This window comes from Pseudonaja textilis, chromosome 2 (genome assembly GCF_049901715.1).
Source record: "Pseudonaja textilis isolate UNSWEBS1 chromosome 2, rPseTex1.2, whole genome shotgun sequence".
Taxonomy (NCBI): domain Eukaryota; kingdom Metazoa; phylum Chordata; class Lepidosauria; order Squamata; family Elapidae; genus Pseudonaja; species Pseudonaja textilis.
In genome coordinates, this window is record NC_141991.1 from 146,184,170 (window position 1) to 146,204,672 (window position 20,503).

General features: G+C 42.7%; 1 protein-coding gene across 5 annotated transcripts; it reads left to right on the plus strand.

Moving 5' to 3' along the window:
• Positions 1-3,640: 3,640 nt before the first annotated feature.
• Positions 3,641-12,812, plus strand: CCNQ (cyclin Q). 5 transcript variants are annotated; one of them, XM_087925767.1, is made up of 6 exons: positions 3,641-3,761; positions 5,459-5,563; positions 6,209-6,392; positions 8,993-9,125; positions 9,337-9,564; positions 12,413-12,812. In XM_087925767.1, the coding sequence occupies exons 2-6, from the start codon at positions 5,476-5,478 to the stop codon at positions 12,497-12,499; spliced, it is 720 nt and encodes a 239-aa protein (XP_087781893.1). In that variant the 5' UTR covers positions 3,641-3,761; positions 5,459-5,475; the 3' UTR covers positions 12,500-12,812. The 5 variants fall into 5 exon arrangements, with proteins under 5 accessions (XP_087781893.1, XP_087781895.1, XP_026567281.1 ...); XM_087925769.1 differs by having other exon boundaries at positions 8,993-9,066; positions 9,317-9,564; XM_026711496.2 differs by having other exon boundaries at positions 3,669-3,884.
• The last annotated feature ends 7,691 nt before the right edge of the window (positions 12,813-20,503 follow it).

Here is a 20,503-nt window from a genome sequence, read left to right on the forward strand (position 1 = left end):
GCCATCGCAGTTGCTTACCTTCAATATTACTTTGGGGGAAGTAACACAGCTGAGGCGCGGCAATCCGCTTTGCCACATGAATCAACTGAGCAGATATAGGTGAGTACAGGACAGCAGCGGGTGGGTGGGTGAGCCCACATGATCATTGTCAGATCGAACCGGTTCAGAGCCAGCTGATCACTGCAGCTAGGGTTTTGCCCGAACTGATCTGAACCGCAAGAATCCCACCCCTGCAATTAAGCCCAATATTTGTGTTGCTAAGCGAGAAATTTGTTAAGTGAATTTTGCCCCATTTTATGGCTTTTCTTGCCATAGTTGTTAAATAAATCATTGCAGTTGTTAGAATTCTTTATTGGCCAAGCACGGTTGGACATACAAGGAATTTGTCTTGATGTAAATACTCTCAGTATACATAAAAGAAAAGATACATTCATCAAGAGTTAAGAATCGTAAGGTACAACACTTAATGATAGTCATAGGGTACAATAAGCAATCAAATCATACTAGGAAACAGTCAATATAAATCGTAAGTATACAAGCAACAAAGTTACAGTCATACAGTCACAAGTGGGAGGAGATGGGTGATAGGAACAATGAGTAGATTAATAGTAATGGTAGTGCAGACTTTGTAATAGTTGAACAGTGTTGAGGGAATTATTTGATTAGCAGTTCAGGAAAAAACTGTCCTTGTGTCTAGTTGTTCAGGTGTGCAGTGCTCTATAGCATTGTTTTGAGGGAAGGAGTTGAAACAGTTTATGTCCGGGATGTGAGGGGTCTGTAAATATTTTCACAGCCCTCTTTTTGACTTGTGCAGTATACAGGTCCTCAATTGAAGGCAGGTGGGTAGTAATTGTTTTTTCTGCAGTCCTAATTACTCTCTGAAGTCTGTGTCTGTCCTGTTGCAGAACCAAACCAGACAGTTATAGAGGTGCAGATGACAGACTCATTAAATTAGTAAAACGGTTGTTAAGTGAACCTGGCTACCCCTCATTGACTTTACTTGTTAGAAGGGTATCACATGACCCTAGGACACTGCAATTGTCATAAATGTGAGTCAGCTGTCAAGCATTTGAATGTAAATCATGTGACCATGGGGATGCTGCAATGATCATAAGTGTGAAAAATGGTCATAAGTCACTTTTTTCAGTGCTGTTGTAACTTTGAATGGTCATTAAGTGAACTGTTGTAAGTCAAGGACTATCTGTACTTACTTACTTACTTAGCTGTGCTTTTCTAATTCAGTGGTTCTCTACCTTACACGTTCTATTTCCCAGCAATCGTGGATCTCACCAGGAAAGAAATATTCTTCTGAGAACAGTTATACATTTACAAGCATTTTCTTGCTATAATCTTCAAAAACAACAATGACACTTCTACAAGTAATAAGGTGGTAGCATAGTAAAGTTTTAGATGTGTACATAGTGAGTAGAAATGGGATGTTAAATCTGGGGAGATTGATAAGGTTTGGATACATAAAATACATAAATAAGTAACCATTTAAACTAATTCAAACTAAGTTGGAAGAGGGAAGTCTTGACAAATGGCTAAGTGTAACTGAAGAGTACAATCCACAGCTTGGAAACTAGCATATATTGTGTGTGTGTGTATATATATATAAATGTGGATCTTTGGTTGTTCGGGTTTTCTCCGCGTAAGATTCGAAGTATCTAGGCAACGTTTCGATGAAGTCTCATTCATCATCTTCAGGCTTCTGTCTCCGGCTCTGTGCTTCTCAGAGTAATGGAGATTGCAGCTGCTTCCTCCTTTTAACTGCCAGTGGGGTGGGACTTGATTGGGTGGGGGCTTGGCTGTGTTCTGATTGGGTGGGGTGTGTTCTCATTGGTAGGGGTTTGGCTGTGTTCTGATTGGTTGGAGGATCTTGCTAATTTTGTCTGTAGTGCCTTTTATATATGGGAGGAGGGCTTTGCCGTTTTCTTGTTCTCTGTCTTGGATTTTGGTTGGGGTTTCTTTTTGGATTAGGTGGCAAAGCCCTCCTCCCATATATAAAAGGCACTACAGACAAAATTAGCAAGATCCTCCAAAACACAACATCAAAACAGCATTCTGCACAAACAGAAAAATATCCACCATCCTAAGAAACCCCAAAGACAAAATCGAATTAGAAAACCAAGGAGTATACAAAATCCCTGCACTGCCTGCCCTACCACATACATTGGACAAACTAACAGAAGAATAAGTGCACGCATTGAAGAACATAAGAACTCAATCAAAAAGAAGAAAGCGACCTCTTCCCTGGTCCAACACCTCAAAGCCACAGGACATGAAATTGATTTTAAAAATACCAGAACCATCGCCAAAACCGAACACTTCAACAGCAGAATAATCAGAGAAGCCATAGAGATAGAAAACGCCCACACAGCATGAACAAACGAGATGACACCTCCCGCCTTCCAGCCATTTGGAAACCCGCCCTCATGAACAGACGAGCACCTAACATGAAGAAAAACACCAGACCCACACCCATGAGAGCCACACAAGATGCCACCACCACACTTCCATGTAGAAAACAGACTCACACCCACTCAGAAGATGAGACATGACCATGGACCAGAAGCTGCACTGCAGCTGCATCACTACCCACTTCAAACCCCTCCGAGCCATACATGAAGCAAACCGACACCCACTATGAAGATGCAGCACGACCACGAACTCGAAGCCAAACAGCAAGATCACAGCTCACCAGCTCAAATCCCCCAGCAACTAAGACTAACCTGAGCACAACCAAGCCCCCACCTGAACAGAACACGCCTCCAACCAATCAGAACACGGCTAACCCCCAACCAATCAGAACACAGCCAAACCCCTACCAATGAGAACACACCCCACCCAATCAGAACACAGCCAAGCCCCCACCCAATCAAGTCCCACCCCACTGGCAGTTAAAAGGAGGAAGCAGCTGCAATCTCCATTACTCTGAGAAGCACAGAGCCGGAGACAGAAGCCTGAAGATGATGAATGAGACTTCATCGAAACGTTGCCTAGATACTTTGAATCTTACGCGGAGAAAACCGAACAACCAAAGATCCACATACATATACCCGCGAGAACCTCAGAAAACATATATATAAATATATATATATGGAGGGGGGGGATGCTCACTTTATTAATCTCCAGTTGGCTACATACAAACTATAAAATAGTTTTTACAGTTAAGGATCATCAAAATTAATGTTTTCATGCTACTTCTAGGGTTACTGAACTTCTTCCCAGATTCTTTAACTTTGAACAAAGAATAAAAATCTGCTTTATTTAATTTGCAAGCTTCCGTTTAAGTCTTTGTTTTGGCTCATTTTTGGCTTAAGCATACTGCCAAACTTTACAGCTTAAACAAGGTCGACTGGTTAAGCATAGTCGACTGGATTTTCCCAACATCCCATTTAAATTGCAACGCTCTGTATGCACACTAGTTCAAACACAATCAAGGAATGGTTTTTGGTTCGGCGGCTAGTTTTTACAATAATGGTATCTGTAATGAAATGTTTTTACAACACTATTCACAATGCTGTTTCCGCTATGAAAAGGAAAAAAAAAACAACAACCGGAAAAACAAAAGTCCAAGACGGATCTAATTCCACCGAGCGATTCAGCGAAGCACCGCGCAGGCGCGAGAGTAGTGCGCCGAACGCCACCCTCCGTGCAAAGCAGGCCTTTCTCACGTGACGGTCCACGTGGGCGCACGGCTCGCTCTGCCGCCGCCGCCGCTGCTGCTGTTCCTGTGTCTCGGCGGAGGCGGCGGCGGGGTGGGTGGCTTCGCTTTGCGTCGCGTCCCGGGCGTTTCGGGGTGACCGTCGAAGCCGGAAGACGGCCCAACGCGACCCCCGGGAGGGACTCCCCGGTCCGGTTCTCTCAAGCCGAGTTAAAGGGTAGAGAACAAAAGGCGGCGGGTGGGGGAAACATGCCCGAGGGTGGTCCGGGAGAGGCTGAGGACCGGGCGCGAGTCGCCAGGAGACCACCGGGACACAGACTGAGCGGGAAGGGGCTCGGCGACCGCTCGTGCTCTCTTCCCTGCTCGTGCCCGGGGCTTCCCGCCTCTCGAATCGTCCCCCAAGCCTAGTGGCCGAGCGTAGATGAGATCAAATGCTACCATCTCCTGCAGAGGGAGGTGGTTGCAGCCAAATTAATGACGTCGCGAAAGTTTCGACTTCTGGCCGGTCCTGAATAGACGCTCCAGCTCTGGAAAGATAGTCTGGGGGAGGGGTTTTTTGTTCACCCTAGGGTAAGGATCCCCAACCCCCGTTCCGAGGACCGGCAACGGTCTGCGGCATGCCAGCAACCCGGTCCGCGCAAAACAGGCGAAGCCCCATCCGTGGGATGCAGGCAGCACACAAAACCACGCCCCCTCCGGTCCCTGGTGCCCAAGAGATTGGGGGGGTCGTTGCCCCTTAGGGTGCAGTTCCAATGTAACACTGATGTGTCCCGGCCAGACTGACTGTTGTTCATCCTGGCTAAGGATCGTGGTAAATCATTTCAGTAGCAGGCTGAAGAACACTTCCACAGGGCCTGTTACAACTAGGCATGATCTGCCTCCCAGATTGCCCCCCCTAATAATTCATTCTCAGCATTTTGTAAATAATGAAAACACAGTTATCTTTGTAATATATTTATTGGTCTTGGGTATACCTGGTAGAAGAGGAACTTACTATAATCATTTATGGTGTATAATGCCTATAGTATTATGGAGCTCATTTGATGTATTTATCTTTGCTACCCATGAAACAACTTTATTAAAACGATTTTTCTGTGTTTCTTCCCTCCTCTCTCTTCATCTTTCTCAAATTGTTACTGTTGGGGACCTATCCCCTTAAAAATTAACACTGCCATTTTTGTGTGCAGAGCTTAGTTGCAGTAATCTTTAAACAAATGAATTACTTACATTATAACATCAGACTGCATCAATTCAGCCATTGTCTACAATCCCCCCCCCCCTAAAAAAAAAAAAACAGACTAAAGCTCCATTGATGGACAAAACTTCGGCCCACTTCTGCCAAAGATCTCTACGTAAAACATATTGCTGTACTATTCACCCCTTCCCTTAAATGTAGATTTAAAGGAATATTGGGAACTTTTCAGAAGCAGTATTTCAGTTTAATATTCCACAGGCACAATAGGGTTGAGAATGCTAGCATTCATCCTAGGAGTTCTATAGGGCTCCTGCCCCAGATTTGTAATTGATTCTATAAGAAGATGGAAAGCTATTGTCTTTTCTCTACAAGCATCCTTCAATTTACTGAGAAAATGCAACTCTTCCTAGATTGTCTTCACCCTGGAGGAGAAGACATGGGTAGCTGATGTTTGAGTTTCACTTAAAAAGTGGAACCAGATGGAATATGGTTAATAGCAACCTATGAGGACAGTTTTGTTTGTAGAGAGAATAATCGAAGTTTTGTAAAGGAAGAGTATTTCGTAAATTGACTGTCTGTTTCTCGTGCTTATACAGATCCTCTGACAACATCCATGAATCCCACTAGACTGCAGGAAACCAGCCAGGTATCTGCAAATGTCAGAATTCACTTCAAAGTCTGCAGGTTCATCATGGAAGCAGGTGATTAAAATATCTCCCTTCCTTGGTTAGTAATGCCCTATGAAAAAGGAGTTGCTGTATTGGGAGAAAGTGCCAACCTGTGAGGCACTTGGAGTTAGGGGGTCTTACTGGATAGGCCTAAAGTCAAGACAATCCAAGATGTTAGATTGGTGGGCTTCATGAAGTAGTGTGGAGTAGATATGACTTACTCTATTTCTTACTTAGTTTTAGTCATGTCTTATACTTGAGTAGACACATGTAGACATTTCCAGTGTGTTTGCATTTATTTGTGAGAATTCTAGAATTCTGGTTTATTTCTGACGGAGGAACTGGATAAAGATTCTTGGGTTTGAACCTCTACAACTCCCATTTTCCCAGAATCTTAGCTGTGTAGTTTGGCTGTGTTGTTTTATATCCCACTAGACCTCAAGTCTCTCATTCCTAAACAGAATTACAATGAGAGTTCTGCAAGTAGGACAGATCTTGTCAACTTCCATTAATTTCAGGGAGGTTTGTGTAGGATTGAACTTCCTGATGGTCTTTACCTTACATTCTCTGCTTGTGGTCAGGTCATGTCTGAGTCAAGAAGTTGTGTCTTTATTATTTCTTCTTTATTCTTTCACGAGAGGCTAGAAATTCTTTGCTGAATCTCCTTTCTGCTAACAGGTGTGAAGTTAAGCCTGCGGTCTGTCCCTATTGCTACAGCATGCACCATTTATCACCGATTTTTTATGGAGGTGCCCCTGGAGCCATATGATCCTTACTTGGTAGCTATGGCTGCATTGTATCTGGCTGGGAAGGTAGAAGAACAGCATTTGCGGATAAGGGACATCATCAATGTGAGCCACAGGTAAAAAGCATTGGGATCAGGATATGTAATTACGAAGGGCAGGCTGGATGTATGAGGAGTAAGTAGCTGCTAAGAATCCGCAAAACCAACTTCCCGCAGCTTGGCATTTCCCATTGCAACAAGAGCCTCTACTACAGCAAAAGTAGTTGCTGAATCAAGGGATGGGTAGCCAGTGGACCTGGCGTTTTTCAAAATGTGGAATTCCCATTATTTGGTCATACTAGTTAGGAATTCTGGTCATTGAATCCCCCACGTACTCTGAAGAAGGGCAGATTGAAGAAGATTGACTTAGGTCATAGGTCCATTAGCTTTAAATTATAATGCACTTTATCCCTTATGAACATCTGATTCTTAGTTCCTTCCTACTGTGCTAAGTCATCTTAATACACAAGACTTCTTTGTAAGATTCAGGAACCCCCAAGACCTTGTGGATTAGAAAAAGACCTCATCCATTCTTATATTGGTCAGGTTTTCCCAGGAAGTCCACAAATAGAACAGGAAGATTACACTTGTCGGCTTTGAGTTCTGAACAATTGTTACTTATTGCCTCTGAGCCCAGGAGATCTAAACTGAACATCATATAAGCCAAATGTCTTTTCTGCATCTTGTGATGTGAATTCCTTAAGCTGTTTCAGGCTGTAAGAAATATTAGTGCACATTATAGTCATTAGGTAAATCTAAGTTTTAGAATTTAGTGGGATTTGGCAGAATCTTCTAATCCTGCAAGAGCTCAGACTCCTATTAAAAAAAAGGTTAAGCTTGGACAGCCAAGTTTATCTTCATGAAGTAAGGCATAAGTCCAGTTGAACTTTCAAATAATAGTTTCTGGGAAAAAAACCTTGAAATTCTAGGAAGAACCTGAAGTTTAGCTTTTTATCTGTCCAACCCCTCTCCTCTCAATTAAATTACCTTACCTTGATTCTAGATAAGGAAAGCAGAATTGGGCAAAACATTCTACATTGCAGCGCTTTGAGTCCATTGTTTTACTTAACTGTTCTGGGAAGGGTAAAGTATGAGGAGAGGATTGCTGTGTATACTATATATTCTTCCTGGAGATGAAGTAGGATCTGAACCAAATGATGATGTTTGTAAATAGCTTCCAAGCCTTTTATGAATTAGCTGAATGTTGTTACATGTTGAACTGTAAGGTGGTGTGGGAAAAGATGTTTCTTCCCTGGTGGTTAACAAAGCTGACCTGAAGGGAAATTCTTTCCTAGCTTTATGGCAAATTCTTTCTTCTTTCTAATACAGGTAGTCCTCAACATACAACCTTAACGGAGCCTGCCCACTACAGTCATATGTTGTAATGGTCGTAAAATGGGTTGGACCATCTAACCAACTCAATTTTACAACATTTTTTGTGGCAGTTGTTAAGCGTTAAATGCAGCAGTCATAAATGTCGATTTACTGGATGTATGTTTTGGTTTTTGGCAAAACCATCGTAGAACATGGGCATCTGAGTGTGGCCATATTGCTGAGTGTCTAAGGTTGGGGTCATGTTACCGTGGAGGGGACCCAACCGTAACTCCTCTTTTTCTGGTCTGTTGTAACTTCAAAGGGTTGCTAGGTTGTGTCATGCCCCTGTTGGAATCTAATTTGGAGGGCGAGGCAGAGCAGCTAACAGGGAGTGGGAATATGGCTCTGTTGGCTGAGGAAGAAACTGGGGAAGGGCAAAGTCCAGCTGGGCAGAGCAGGGGAGAGATAGAGCAAGGCAGAGGGAATTTGGAGGAAGACCGAGGCCCATCTCCTCTTCATTCTAGGGCACAGAGGGAGGAAGGGAGAAGGGAGCAACGTGAGTTGCGTGGCTTATGGGGGACGAAAGGGCCCTGATTCCCTTTATTAGCTGCAGCTGGGAACACAGTGTTTAAAAAGGGAAGCTGCACGCAGCAAGTTGTTGGGAGCAAATTGTGAATTATTTGGTTTCATTGAGGCTTATCTGTGTTCCTGGCCTCTTCCCAGCTGTGTGTGTTTTGCTGTGTTTTCAAGTCTGCAATTCCTTCTCCTGCCCTATCAAGTTAATTACTTGGTTTGTTTGTTTGGTGGTTTGTTTGGATTTTTAGTTACAGTTTGTATGTACTTTGTTTTCGGACTGAATTTCCTCCACTTAAAGACTGTTCCTGGGAGTGTTTTTCTCCAGCTGAAGGTAACTTGGATATTGGGGGAAAAGTTGGAGATAATAAAGGGCCTCTTCTTGCTTATTTGACTGTGTTGCCTTTGTGCCATGCCTCGGGTCATCACAGATTGCTTTTATGAATTAGTTAAATAATGTTATATAGTGGTGTGGGAGAGGTCATAAATCGTAAGTCGAGGACTACCTGTAATTATATTGCAGTACTACAGTAACAACTTCAAATCCATGATAATTTTCAAAAATAAATACATCTGCTCTATCAAGTAAAATGTATTGCTATTAAAAAATGTCCTTCATAAATTTGTTTTCCCCCCTTGATTCCCCTTTTCATTTTTTTTTTTACGTTCTAGCCAATCGTACCGCTTATTCCAGATCGAGTTAAATCACCATTAACTTGGGAGCCAAGAGGAAGGCTCAAGTCAGCTTACTTGCAAACAAACTTTTCAGCGTTTTTCTTTACTCCTCTCAGGTACTTGCATCCTCGGAGTGATCCCCTGGAGCTGGATACACATTTCTGGGAGCTGAGAGACAGCGTTGTCCAGTGTGAGCTGCTCATGCTACGCGTGCTCTGCTTCCGTGTCTCCTTCCAGCACCCCCATAAGGTCTAGGCTACGTAGGAGGGACGTAGGGTAGAAAGGGGGTGCATGAAGTACATGGGGGGACAGGACGGGGGACGAGGAGTTAAGTCTTTACTTCTCTGCCTTTAGGCACTGAATGCAAAGTCCTGTTGCAAGAGAAGTTGATACCAGGTTCTTTTCTTCTCCTCCCCCGTGTTTTCAATTACCCCTGAAAGATGTCGTTTTCTGTATGCAGTACCTTCTCCATTATTTACTGTCCCTGAAGCACTGGATGAACCGGCATAGTTGGGAGCGGACCCCGGTGGCGGCGGCAGCTTGGGCTCTGTTGCGGGACAGCTACCACGGACCTCTGTGCCTCCAGCATCCTCCACAGCACATTGCCGTGACAGTCCTTTACCTTGCCCTGCAGTGTTACGGGGTAGAAGTGCCTGCTGATGCTGAAGCAGAGCGGCCATGGTGGCAGGTAAGGGAGGCAGGGTGGGAAGGGAGCAGCTCGAAGGCCCTCTGTGTCCTTCAGCTCTAATTGGGTCAGGTTTTGGAGCTTGTCTGCGTGGGGTTTTGTTTATATGGTTGTTCGCTTATTTATTTAGCATCCTTGCTTCACAGCCTCTGCACTTGTCACTGAAATGTGGGTAGTGCAGTTTCTTGGATATTAAGTCACTGCTGTCACCTGACCTGCACCAGAGATGGAAAACCTCCCACTGATCTTCCAGCCCTTTCTTTAATCAGCCTATGTACAACTTTCCATATTAGGAAAAAATTTTTTGAAGCAGTGTACGGTAATATACCAAATAAAGCAAATATTAAACTACATGCAATCCTTATCTTCCATATTTTTTTTTAAATCACTTCGTAAAAAATAAATAAAATAAACCACCTGCCTGGTATCTTGTCAACCCAAGGCAGCTTTATGGCTTTATGGTTTATGAAAAGCACACAGGGAAAGGTACAAATTCCTCGATCCTGGTCTGTGCACTCTGGCTATGTTCATAGGTCGTGCTGAGCTGTAGATGTTTTTAATCAGATTAGCTTGAACAAACCCTAGGCTGGACTCATGGTTAGCTGAGAATGGAGACTAGACCCAACCGAGAATTATCCAGGGTTTCAGCTGCTTCAGGAGCCACCCTTTGAAAGCCAGGGAGCCATAGTGCTGATTTTGCATGGGCTGCTACCCTACTGCCCGTGGGCTGATTGTGTTTTCTGAAATTCTGTTCCAGTAACAAGCTAGGGATTCTGCTGCCTTCCTAGACATCCTGCTGCCCAGCAGTCTTCTAGATCTTCTTGTGGAACTAGCGTTGAATTGGTTCTTATGCAGGATAACTCAATTCCATGCTCTGACGATGGGATCTGGAATAACTTGGGAGTTCATGGCTTGAATGGCAGTGATGTAATTAGTGCTTTGTCATGCTCAGTTTGTAGTTCGTTTCTTTTAGGAACCTCAGCAAGGGCGAAGGATTGATTAAAATGGTCTACCCTGGGCATTTTCTTGATTTGCTCTGTTTCCATCTCATACCTGAGGATTTTGTCAGCATTTGTGGTAGATAGTTTTGTTACAAGTCTTGTCGTACTGTGAAATGTGAAGCTAATGAGAGGTTTGGGCATGAATCCCAGCAAGAAAGAACTGATATTTGTACATGAGCATTCAGTGGCTTTGGGTAGCGTTGTGCTCCCTCTGAAGAGGTAGGTTGCAACTTGGGAGTTCTCCTAGACTCATGTTTTCTCCTAGAAGGTTAGGAAGAACCTTTGGCTGGCTCTGACTGTTTTGCCAGCTAAAGCGTCTAGTCCTTTTAAAAGCATCTGTTACTCACGCCCTCATTATGTCAACGTTGGATTACTGGAACTGTTCTCTATTTGGAGCTGTCTTTGAAGAATACCTGGAAATTGCAATTGGTACAGATTGTGGCAGCCCGCATGTTGGCAAGTGAGAGCTGCTATAGCAGAGTTAAATCTACATTGTAGGTACTGGGATGGTTGCCGGTATGGTTTTGAAGACTTCCAAGAAGCTTGCCTCAACCTATAAAGCCAACCTGTAAAGCCACCCTGTGGCTTGGGCTCAGATCACAGATAGAATCTGTCTGTCCTGTTTGATCCGTTTCAGGGGATGCTCTGGTCCCTGCTCCTTGGGAGGCCGAGGTTCTTGGATGGAAACGGGGTTTCTTGGTGGTCTTTTCCCAGGTCTAGATATTTCAGGAAAACAGTGGAAATCTGTTCTTTATGTTGAGCATTTGAGGCAGGCGATGTTAGCTGAAGATGATGCTGTTATTTCTCATAATGTTTTGAAGTATGGAAATTTTAACCTTATGTCAGCCAACCAGAGTTCTTGAAGTATGTGAATTCTAAATTATATAAGCAAATAACCATAAGTCAATAAGACATAACCTATAGCTTACAAATCACAATAGCTAAGTGTACACACTATGCTAAGTCAAAATTTCAGAAAAAGGGGCACATTAGGTTCATACTCGCAGCTGGGCATGCTGTTAACTGAATAATAAAAATTTCAAGTTGTAGAAATGAGTTGAGGTATCCATAGCTGGGTTATATATTTTTGTTTTTAAGTGACTAATACAGCCATGGTTCCTTAGAACTGAATTAAAACATACATATACTCCACAGAGCAAATAACATCTATATCATATGCAGAGCAATTTCAGCTAGATAAATAGCATCGGGCAGGAAAGCTAACCTTCACCTGGTTCAGTGGTCCTAATCCATTTGTTTGCAAAAAGATGAGAAAATCAATCGCATAATTGCTTTAATTGAGACAATTAGGCAGTATCCTTGCTTAGACTTAGGCACGCCCCTATAAAAACTGTGGAATCTCTCAAATAGAGATGATGGTGAATGTTAAGTTGTAAAATATGGGGAAATTCTGAGAATCGTAATATTAAAAAAGCCCCAAAATGTACTTGCATATATGCTTTAGCTTTGCAGATCCATCTTCTATTTCAGGCATTGGAGCTTCTTTGCAGGATAAGAACAAAAGCCAGTGCTGTGGTGCTCAACAGGGAAGTTGGACATAGGATTGCAGTTGTTAATGGAACAAGCATTAATTGAAAGAAGCATCACTTTGTGTGATGTATTTACACCCATATCTTCCGTCCTTTTGCCAGCTGTGGTCAGGTTGATTTTTTGCATTCTTCAAACCTCTTGGTGAAGGAAAATATGCAAAATGTATGCATCCCAATTGGCTATAGGGTACTTTATATTTATATTATATTTAATACTTTATATAGTATTTTGCCTATTTGATCCTGCCAGGATTTCTCCCCCTGCTTTGCTAAGACTTTTTAATTTAATTTACCTTTTAGGTATTCAGTGAAGATCTTTCCAAACCTGTTATGGACCAGATAGTCTTGGAACTGATACGGGTCTACAGTTTGGATGCAGAGATCTAAGTACACTTCCAGCCAAGGGTCTGTACTGGATTGTCATGTTTCAGGCTGGAATAATGGTGGAAGTATTACTGATACTTGAAGGGAGTGACACCAGAAGCGCATCCTGTTCTTTTGAGACATCCCACTGAACAGCACTGGAGTTGAGCAAGTGAAGCATCTTGATAGCACCGAGAATCTCCTAATAGAATTACTTTCCAGTGGAGAGTTCGCCTGGAACTAGTTTTCTATCACCCACAAAAGGAACAATCTTCTGAATTGAAGTTTGTGGAACGAGGAAATGAATAAAAAAGATTCTTCATCTATTTCAAGCAAAGTGTGCTGGCAAGATATTTCATTTGTTTTTCTGGAGTAGCTTCCCAAGCCTCAGTGCAATCATTGTCTTGTGCTGACCTTGTTGTGAAATTATTTATTTATTAGATTTGTGTGCTGCCCATCTCATCTAGATGCGACTCCAGGCAGCTTACAAACCTTAAAACCCAGTAAACATTAAAATGATAAAACAACATATAGCAACAATAAAATTTAACAGTTAAAAGATGGGGAGGAGGGGAGCATGAAATACATGGGGAGAGGTGGGATCTCCTCTTAATCTGATAGCCATCTCCAGAATGGTGCATCCCCATTGAGGCCCCATGCTAACTGGCAGAGCCAGGTCTTCAAGCCCCTTTGGAAGATCAGTAGGGTAGGTGCATATCTCATCTCTGGTTGCATGAGTCCCAAAGGGCAGAAGCTGTGGCAGAAAAGGCTTTTTTCCTGGACCTTCCCAGCAGAAATTCTTTAACTGACAAGATCTGTAGCATGCTCCTTTTGCCAGCATAAGTGGCGTGGGTCAAACCCATTGGAGTGAGATGGATCCTCAGATACCTAGGACCCGTGCCATGAAGGGCTTTAAACGTGATAACCCACTTGAATTGTATCCAGAAACCAACCAGCAGCTCACCAACAGTGGTATAATGTGTGTACCCTAATAGCCACAAACATTCCCATGCCGCAGAATTCTGTACCAGTTGTAGCTTCTGAATATTCTTCAAGGGTAGCCCCGTGTAGAGCATATTGCAATCGTCTAGGCATGAGCTGACCTGGGCTTGAATGACTGAGTGGAGGATTCCTGATCTAGGAAAGGTTGCAACTTTGGCACAACACAGAGTTGGGCAGAGGCTCTCCTAGCCACGATTGCCAACTGCTCTTTGAGCAGGAGTCACAAGTCCAGGAGAACCCCCAAATCGTGCACTGGGTCTATCTGAGGGAGCGCAACCCACCCAGAACTGAAGACATCAAAGTCCCATGCACCCAAAGCCATTCAGTCTTGCCAGGGTTCCATGCACCCAAAGCCATTCAGTCTTGCCAGGGTTTAGTCCCTATCTAGACCCGCACAGCCTCCACGCATCGTGAGAGGGCATCAATGGCATCAATTGGGGTCACCAGGGTGGAGATATAGATTTGAGTATCATCCATGTACTGATGATACTTCAACCCATGGTGATGGATGCCCTCACCCAGTGGCTTCATTTGGAGGTTAAAAAGGAGTAGACAGAGTACCAAGTCCTGTGGCATTCCACAAAGAAGCGACTGTGGGCTGGTTCTCTCCCTATCAAAACTGATTGTGATTGGTTTTGGAGAAAGAAGCCAAACCAGTACAAGACTGTGTCATCCAACCCCATACCCTGCAGCTGGCCCAAAAGGATAATGTTGATGGTATCCAAGGCCACTGAAAGGTCAAGGAGAGTAAGGATGGTTGCACTACTGCATCCTGCTCCTGCCAGAGGTCACCAACAAGTGAGGCCAGTGCTGTTTCTGTCCCAAAACGGTCTGAATCCTGACTGAAAAGTGTCAAGATAATCCATTTTATCCAAGACTCTCAGAAGCTGCCAAGCAACCACTTTTTGGGAAACTGGATGAAAATTGTCCAGAGATGGGATCAAGGGATGTTTTTTTTTAGGAGGGGGCAAACCAGGACTTCCTTAAAAGGCCCCAGGACTGTCCATTCCTGCAGTGAGGAATTTTATCAGTGCTTGAACACACCTGGCAGTTATCAAGGGCGCTTTCATCAATGGGCAGGCAAGGAGACAGGTGGTTATACTGACAGCATCAAGGACCCTGTCCACTTCATCAGGTCCAACAGGATCAAACTGTTCCCAGAAAAATGGGCAAGACTTTTCCTCAGCATCTCACATGGACCAGCAGCAAGCAGGGTTCCAACTGGGAACGAATCCAATAATTTTATCTGTCAGGTGTGGAACAAATACCTCTGTGAGGTCTTGGAGGTGACCGCCCCTCCCCCCACCAAGGCCTCCTGCCCTAGGAGGGACTGAGTGATCCTGAACAGGGCCGGAGGTCAACACTGCAGTTGCAATAAGGGTGGAGAAAGGATGTTTTACTGCTCTTACTGCCACAAGATAGGCCTTAATAGCAGCTCTAAGTTGTATCTGGTCACTGTCATCTCTTGTTTTCCACCACTGGTGCTCCAGTCCACGGGTCTCCAACCTTGGCAACTTTAAGACTTGTGGACTTCAGCTCCCAGAATTCCTCAGCCAGCAAAGCTGGGAGTCCACAAGTATTAAAGTTGCCAAAGTTGGAGATCCCTGCTCTAGGCATCCCTTAATCTTTTTCAGAACCTGCAACTCCTGTGAACCACGGGGAGGGTTGAGAATGATGGGTCGAGAGGCCGCATAGGCGTGATCCTGTCCAACACTTCAGCCACCCTTTCATTCCAGACTGTTACCGGACCTTTGGCAGGACTGCAACAAAGCCTCCATGATACCCCTCAATTCCCCCTGGATACCATTCAGGTCCATCAGTTGCCAGGGACAGATTGCTTGATTGGATCCGGCCTCCTTGCGGAGGGGAATGGCATAAGAGAATCTTGAAGGACAGCAGGGCGTGATCTGACCATGACAAGGGGGAAACAGACTGGTCCACCGGGTCATGTTGTCATTGCTCTGACAAGGAAATCATGTCTGGCATGTGGCCACTCTACTGTCCCAGGTGATCTGCCATGGTAGTCATTGAACTGGACTGCTTCTGAGGTCAAGCCCAGGGATGGCAGATTCAAGTCCTCCAGGATCATAAGCCTTGAGGAATTCCTCTACCCCCACTGAGAGGGCCTTCAGCAGCTCAAACAGGGAGGCTGCTATGCAGCAGGGAGGCTGGTACGGCAGCAACGCTCCCATTTGAGATTTGTGAGCCCAGCTTCAGGAACAGTTTCTCACAGCCAGAAACGTGGAGAGCAAGTGTCTTGAAGGCCAAAAGAGATTCTGCCTCCCCCACCCACAAGTCCCCTGCCCTGGGATCTTGGTTTGGGCCAAACCCTAAACCCCTGGGGCACATTTCCAAGAAGGGAACACCCTCCCCTTCACAGTCAGCCAGGTCTTGGTGATGCATGCCAGGTCGGCGTGCTCTTCCTCAATTAGGTCTTGGATGAGGGGAGCCTTATTATAGAGTGGCCAGGCATTTACCAGCAGCAGCTGAACCTCAGTGCCTCTGAGGGTAAAAACGCCACCAACTTTTTACTTACTTTACTTAACAAATATAAGACACACCAGCAGCCTACTTAAAACATTTAAGGCACACTCTGATACCAAATATAGTTTAGTCCCAACTTCTTTCAACTTTTGCTAGCAGTCCTTGATCATCACACTGTATGATCCTTAAAATGATATTTTCAATTGGATGGATGGATGGCATATTAAAACAATAGGTAAATCCCATCTGTGATGTGGTGGGATCTGAAGGACAGTCTGATCCCATCGTTGCATTTTCTTCCGTTGTAGATTTAAAAAATAGAAGGTTCATTGGACTGCTGTATTTTTGTGTTTCTGGGTCAAATGATACTGCATGTCCAGAAGAAGTCTACCATTTGTGATCTTCTGAATTCGTGTTCCTCCTGATAATAGAAATACTTACTGAAAGAAGGAATTGGGGAGAGAAGCTGAAGATAAGAACCATATCTTCTCATTTCTCTAGCTAATTGTGCAGAGGAGATATGATTCATTCCAATTCTGTCTTAGTTTTTGGTTCTCCAATTTTCTGATTTGTGTTAAAAGCCTTTTTCTGATTATAAATTGGCTCCCATCTTTATGTAGTGTGATTGGAATATACTTGGTCTAGATGCTTTATAAGGTTATATTTAATATCTCCAGGAAGGGAAGACTTGTGGAGGTCCATTAACCCTATTTTCTAATTTAGAGAAAGGCTGATAATGCCATCTGGTGTTTTTAAAGTGCTGAGCAGAAATTGTCTGTTCTTTTTTTATGCTTTTCTCTGCAATGATAAGGCCTAGATACCCCTTTTCCACTAACTACATGGTTTCATGGGAGCTACTCTATAGTCAATCCTACAGAATTAATGCTGTGATTGGAATAACTATTGGATCAGCCTGCCCTACAGGATTAATGGAACCAGGGGTGGGATTCTACAGGTTCTCACCTATTCGCTAGAACCTGTTGTTAACATTCTAAGCAGTTCGGAGAACCGGTTGTTAGAAGAAATTACTGGCCTAATCCTGTAAGGAAGGCAGGAAGGAAACATTCTGGTGTTGCTTACAGAAACTGCCTCTCCGTTAACCCTTATTACATTCTTGGCAGGAGTAGATTTCCTTTCTCAGGAACGTCTCTGGAGTTTCTTTTCCCCTCCTTTGCTGGTACTTTGCTTGTGTGGAGTGACCATTCAAAGTTGGAAGATGAAGGATGTGTGTTTGTGTTTATTTTCATGGTCATGATGTGCACTGAAGATGGTGTTTGATTTTGTTGTACGAGGTGCAATGACAATAAACTAAACTAAACTAAACTAAACTAAACTAAACTAAACTAAACTAAACTAAACTAAACTAAACTAAACTAAACTAAACTAAACTAAACTAAACTAAACTAAACTAAACTAAACTATTGTATAGCTGCCCAGAGTTATTGGCTGAGATGCCCTACTATAGAAATTGAATAAATGAATGGATTAATAAATAAATAACATCGAACCTCCCTAAATGTACATCTCATTTTATTTGCACCTTTTAGACTGTTGGGAATTTGGAATTCTGTAGCAGTTCACTTTTGAGAGACCAAAACAGAGATAAGCAAGAAAGACCTCCTCACATAACAGCAAGGAGAGATTTGAGTTTTTCTGTGTAACATAATTTTTGTCCTTCCAGGAAAAGGCGTTCCAATCATTTAGGGCTGTATCCTTGCTCTATTAATTAAAAAGCAATGCCAAAACTATAAATACAACATCTGGGGGAATTTTCACATTCATGATTTTTAAACATATATCTAAAATACAGTGTATTATTGAAGTAAGTTATCTAGATAAGTGTGGGCATAGTCAGGTGAATATCTGTTTATATGGGCAGCTGATTGCATCTCTCAGTATAAATACATACTGTATTTGTAGAACATATGTGATAAACCTAAGGGGCACTGTGGTTCCTAAACTGTGTTGCAATACCCTAAGCAGAGGTGGTATTTAACAGCTTCTGACCAGTTCTGGAGAACTACTAGTGGAAATTTTGAGTAGTTCAGAGAACCGGCAAATGCCACCTCTGACTGGAGATTTTATAGTATCCTTTCGCCTGCCACGCCCACCAAACCATGCCTACAGAAAAGTTGGTAAAAATTTTTGAATCCCATCACTGACCTTAAGGTACCACAGCAAATTCAGATATTCAGGGATATTTTAAATTTTTGAGCAAAACAGCAATGTGCAACATCTGCTGGACACTGCAACCAATAGCTTGAGTTAGTTCACAGTTTTGGCTTAGGGGTACCTTGAAAATATTACTGAGACATTAAAGGCACCATAAAATAGAATGTTGGCCTAGGAGCACTAAGAAAGTTTGGAAACATCTGGCATATCATATAAGCAGAACATTTTGTTTAATTGACCATTTTAATGCCAGGAGCTTAGATTTAACATCAGACAGGTGGGACTTGTTTCAAGTAAAATAATTCCTAAAAATCAGCTGCATCATCTAGATCAGGGGTGTCCAACCCTTAGTCACTTTAAGACCTGTGGACTTCAACTCCCAATTTTTCCTGCCCAGCCATGCTGGCAGAGGAATTCTGAAGTTGAAGCCCACAAGTCTTAAAAAATAGTCAAGGTTAGACATCCCTGATCTCGATTTAATCTCTTTTAAAATTAAAATGGTGTTACAGAGACACTACACAAATGGGAATTAGTCTAGAAACACTGACTCTGATTACAGTTTTCACTTATGCATTAGTAGTATTTTCAAGTGTGTGTTCATGATTTCCTTGCTTCCGTTGAGTCAATCATCTGAGGTAAGGAACTCAGATCTGTCATGGGGACACCACTCGTAGGCATGAATTTAAAAAATATATATCCTCAAATTGAAAGAAAAAATAACCAAGCCAGAAAGCAGGAAATAGCTGGCAACTTCTCAACCCTTTTTTTTTTTAGCAGCTGGGAAGAGAGTATAAATATTGCTTGTGGATTTGGTAGTGGATGAAGCTGATGGGATGGGATTATGGAGTTTTCTTGTGTAGTAGTAAACTTATGCTTGGTCTTTCCCTTTTGCAGACTTCACTATTGTTTTAACCAGGAACTTCCAAATAGCGTCTGAAGTCTATAATCATGAGATGGTGAAATAAGTCTCCCTAGCTTCGGTATTTTGGGGATAATGGACAGAATATGAATAACATTCTGAAGAAGAATGTGAAGAACGTTCCAACAATACACTCTGTACTCGCTAATCATACTCCATGCTATGGATACAAGGCAAAGTCTTCTGATTCTATGCCAAAGAAAAAATATGCCCCTTTAAAATTGAGGCTCAACAATATGAATTCTCTTATTTATAGTCCACAACATTTGGGTTATTATGGGAAAAAGCAGTGCCTTAAATGGAGCACGTGAATCCACTTTGTTATTTAACTCAGCCACTCTCCTTGGTTCTAAAAATTCAATAGGCATTGCTAAGTATACCTTTTTAACCACAAAGACTAGAAACTTGTGTCATTCTAAACCAACATTGGGATTTGGGGGAATTGAAGTCCAGTGGATCCTTTCTAGAGTTGCAAGCAGTTTTCAGTGCCAGCAGATTAAATTGCAGGGATTTTGAGAGAGAACTTGGTTCATGGCCTATGTTTCTAATTTTTGTATAAAGAACATAGTAAGATTATAAAATGAGGTTGAAAAGCCCAATAAAACGACTTCTGGAATTCTTTCTAACCCCAAAAGAGAATTCTTATTTCTTCTGGGTCACTTCTATATGTATGTTTGTGTTTCTGTTGCCTCTCATGTTACCTCTCTATGTTTGTCTATTTTTGGGGGGTGAGGAAGAATGTGCCATTCTGAGTCATGTGATTGGGGGGGGTGTTGGAGAAGACGCTGCCAATTTGATATTTTTTTCTCCTCAAAAATACTTTTACTTCTTCCTATGAGACATGTCTCCAGTTGTTAGACTATGATCCATCACTTCCTTTCTCACTCAGGTTGTCACTTTCTTCTGGCTGAAAGTAGTTCAAAGAAGCTCCAGATTTGCCTTTAATGGAACAAAGCACATTAGAGATACTTTCCTGCAGCTAAATTTAAGAAATGTGGAGGTTCCCGAATAAAGCTTTTAATTTTTTTTAACACAAGAAGAATGTTTCATCACCAAAAAAAAGTGCTCCTATGTTTTGAATTTCTCTCTTTATACTTTCGTTCTGCTATATAAATGTATGTGTTTCAAGTTTTTCTGGAGGGCCTGTGATCAATAAAAGGATACTCAGTTTGATTGTTTTTGTAATGTTTATAGTTTTGAGGTTTTAGAATTTTACATATTTTAGTTCCTACCATGGACATTTTATATAAACGTTTCGGCTGCTTGAGATTACTGTAAACTGTGGTATGGCAGGAATAGAAATAAATAAATAATCTGATTCCAACAGGGACAAGAGAGAGGAGCTTAGCAAATTCTAGATTTCTGTCTATCTCTCTCATCCGTCATTTTTCTTTCCTGGAATGTTTTTTCTCTTACCCCTTGGCCAGGTTCAGTCTATTTTCAAACTCAAG

Bases quoted from the DNA above. Each gene is read 5' to 3' on its own strand.
- CCNQ (XM_087925767.1), top strand. From the start codon at position 5,476: ATGAATCCCACTAGACTGCAGGAAACCAGCCAGGTATCTGCAAATGTC. The intron at 6,393-8,992 runs GTAAAAAGCATT...TACTCCTCTCAG, and splicing joins ATCATCAATGTGAGCCACAG to GTACTTGCATCCTCGGAGTG. The intron at 9,565-12,412 runs GTAAGGGAGGCA...TTTACCTTTTAG, and splicing joins CAGAGCGGCCATGGTGGCAG to GTATTCAGTGAAGATCTTTC.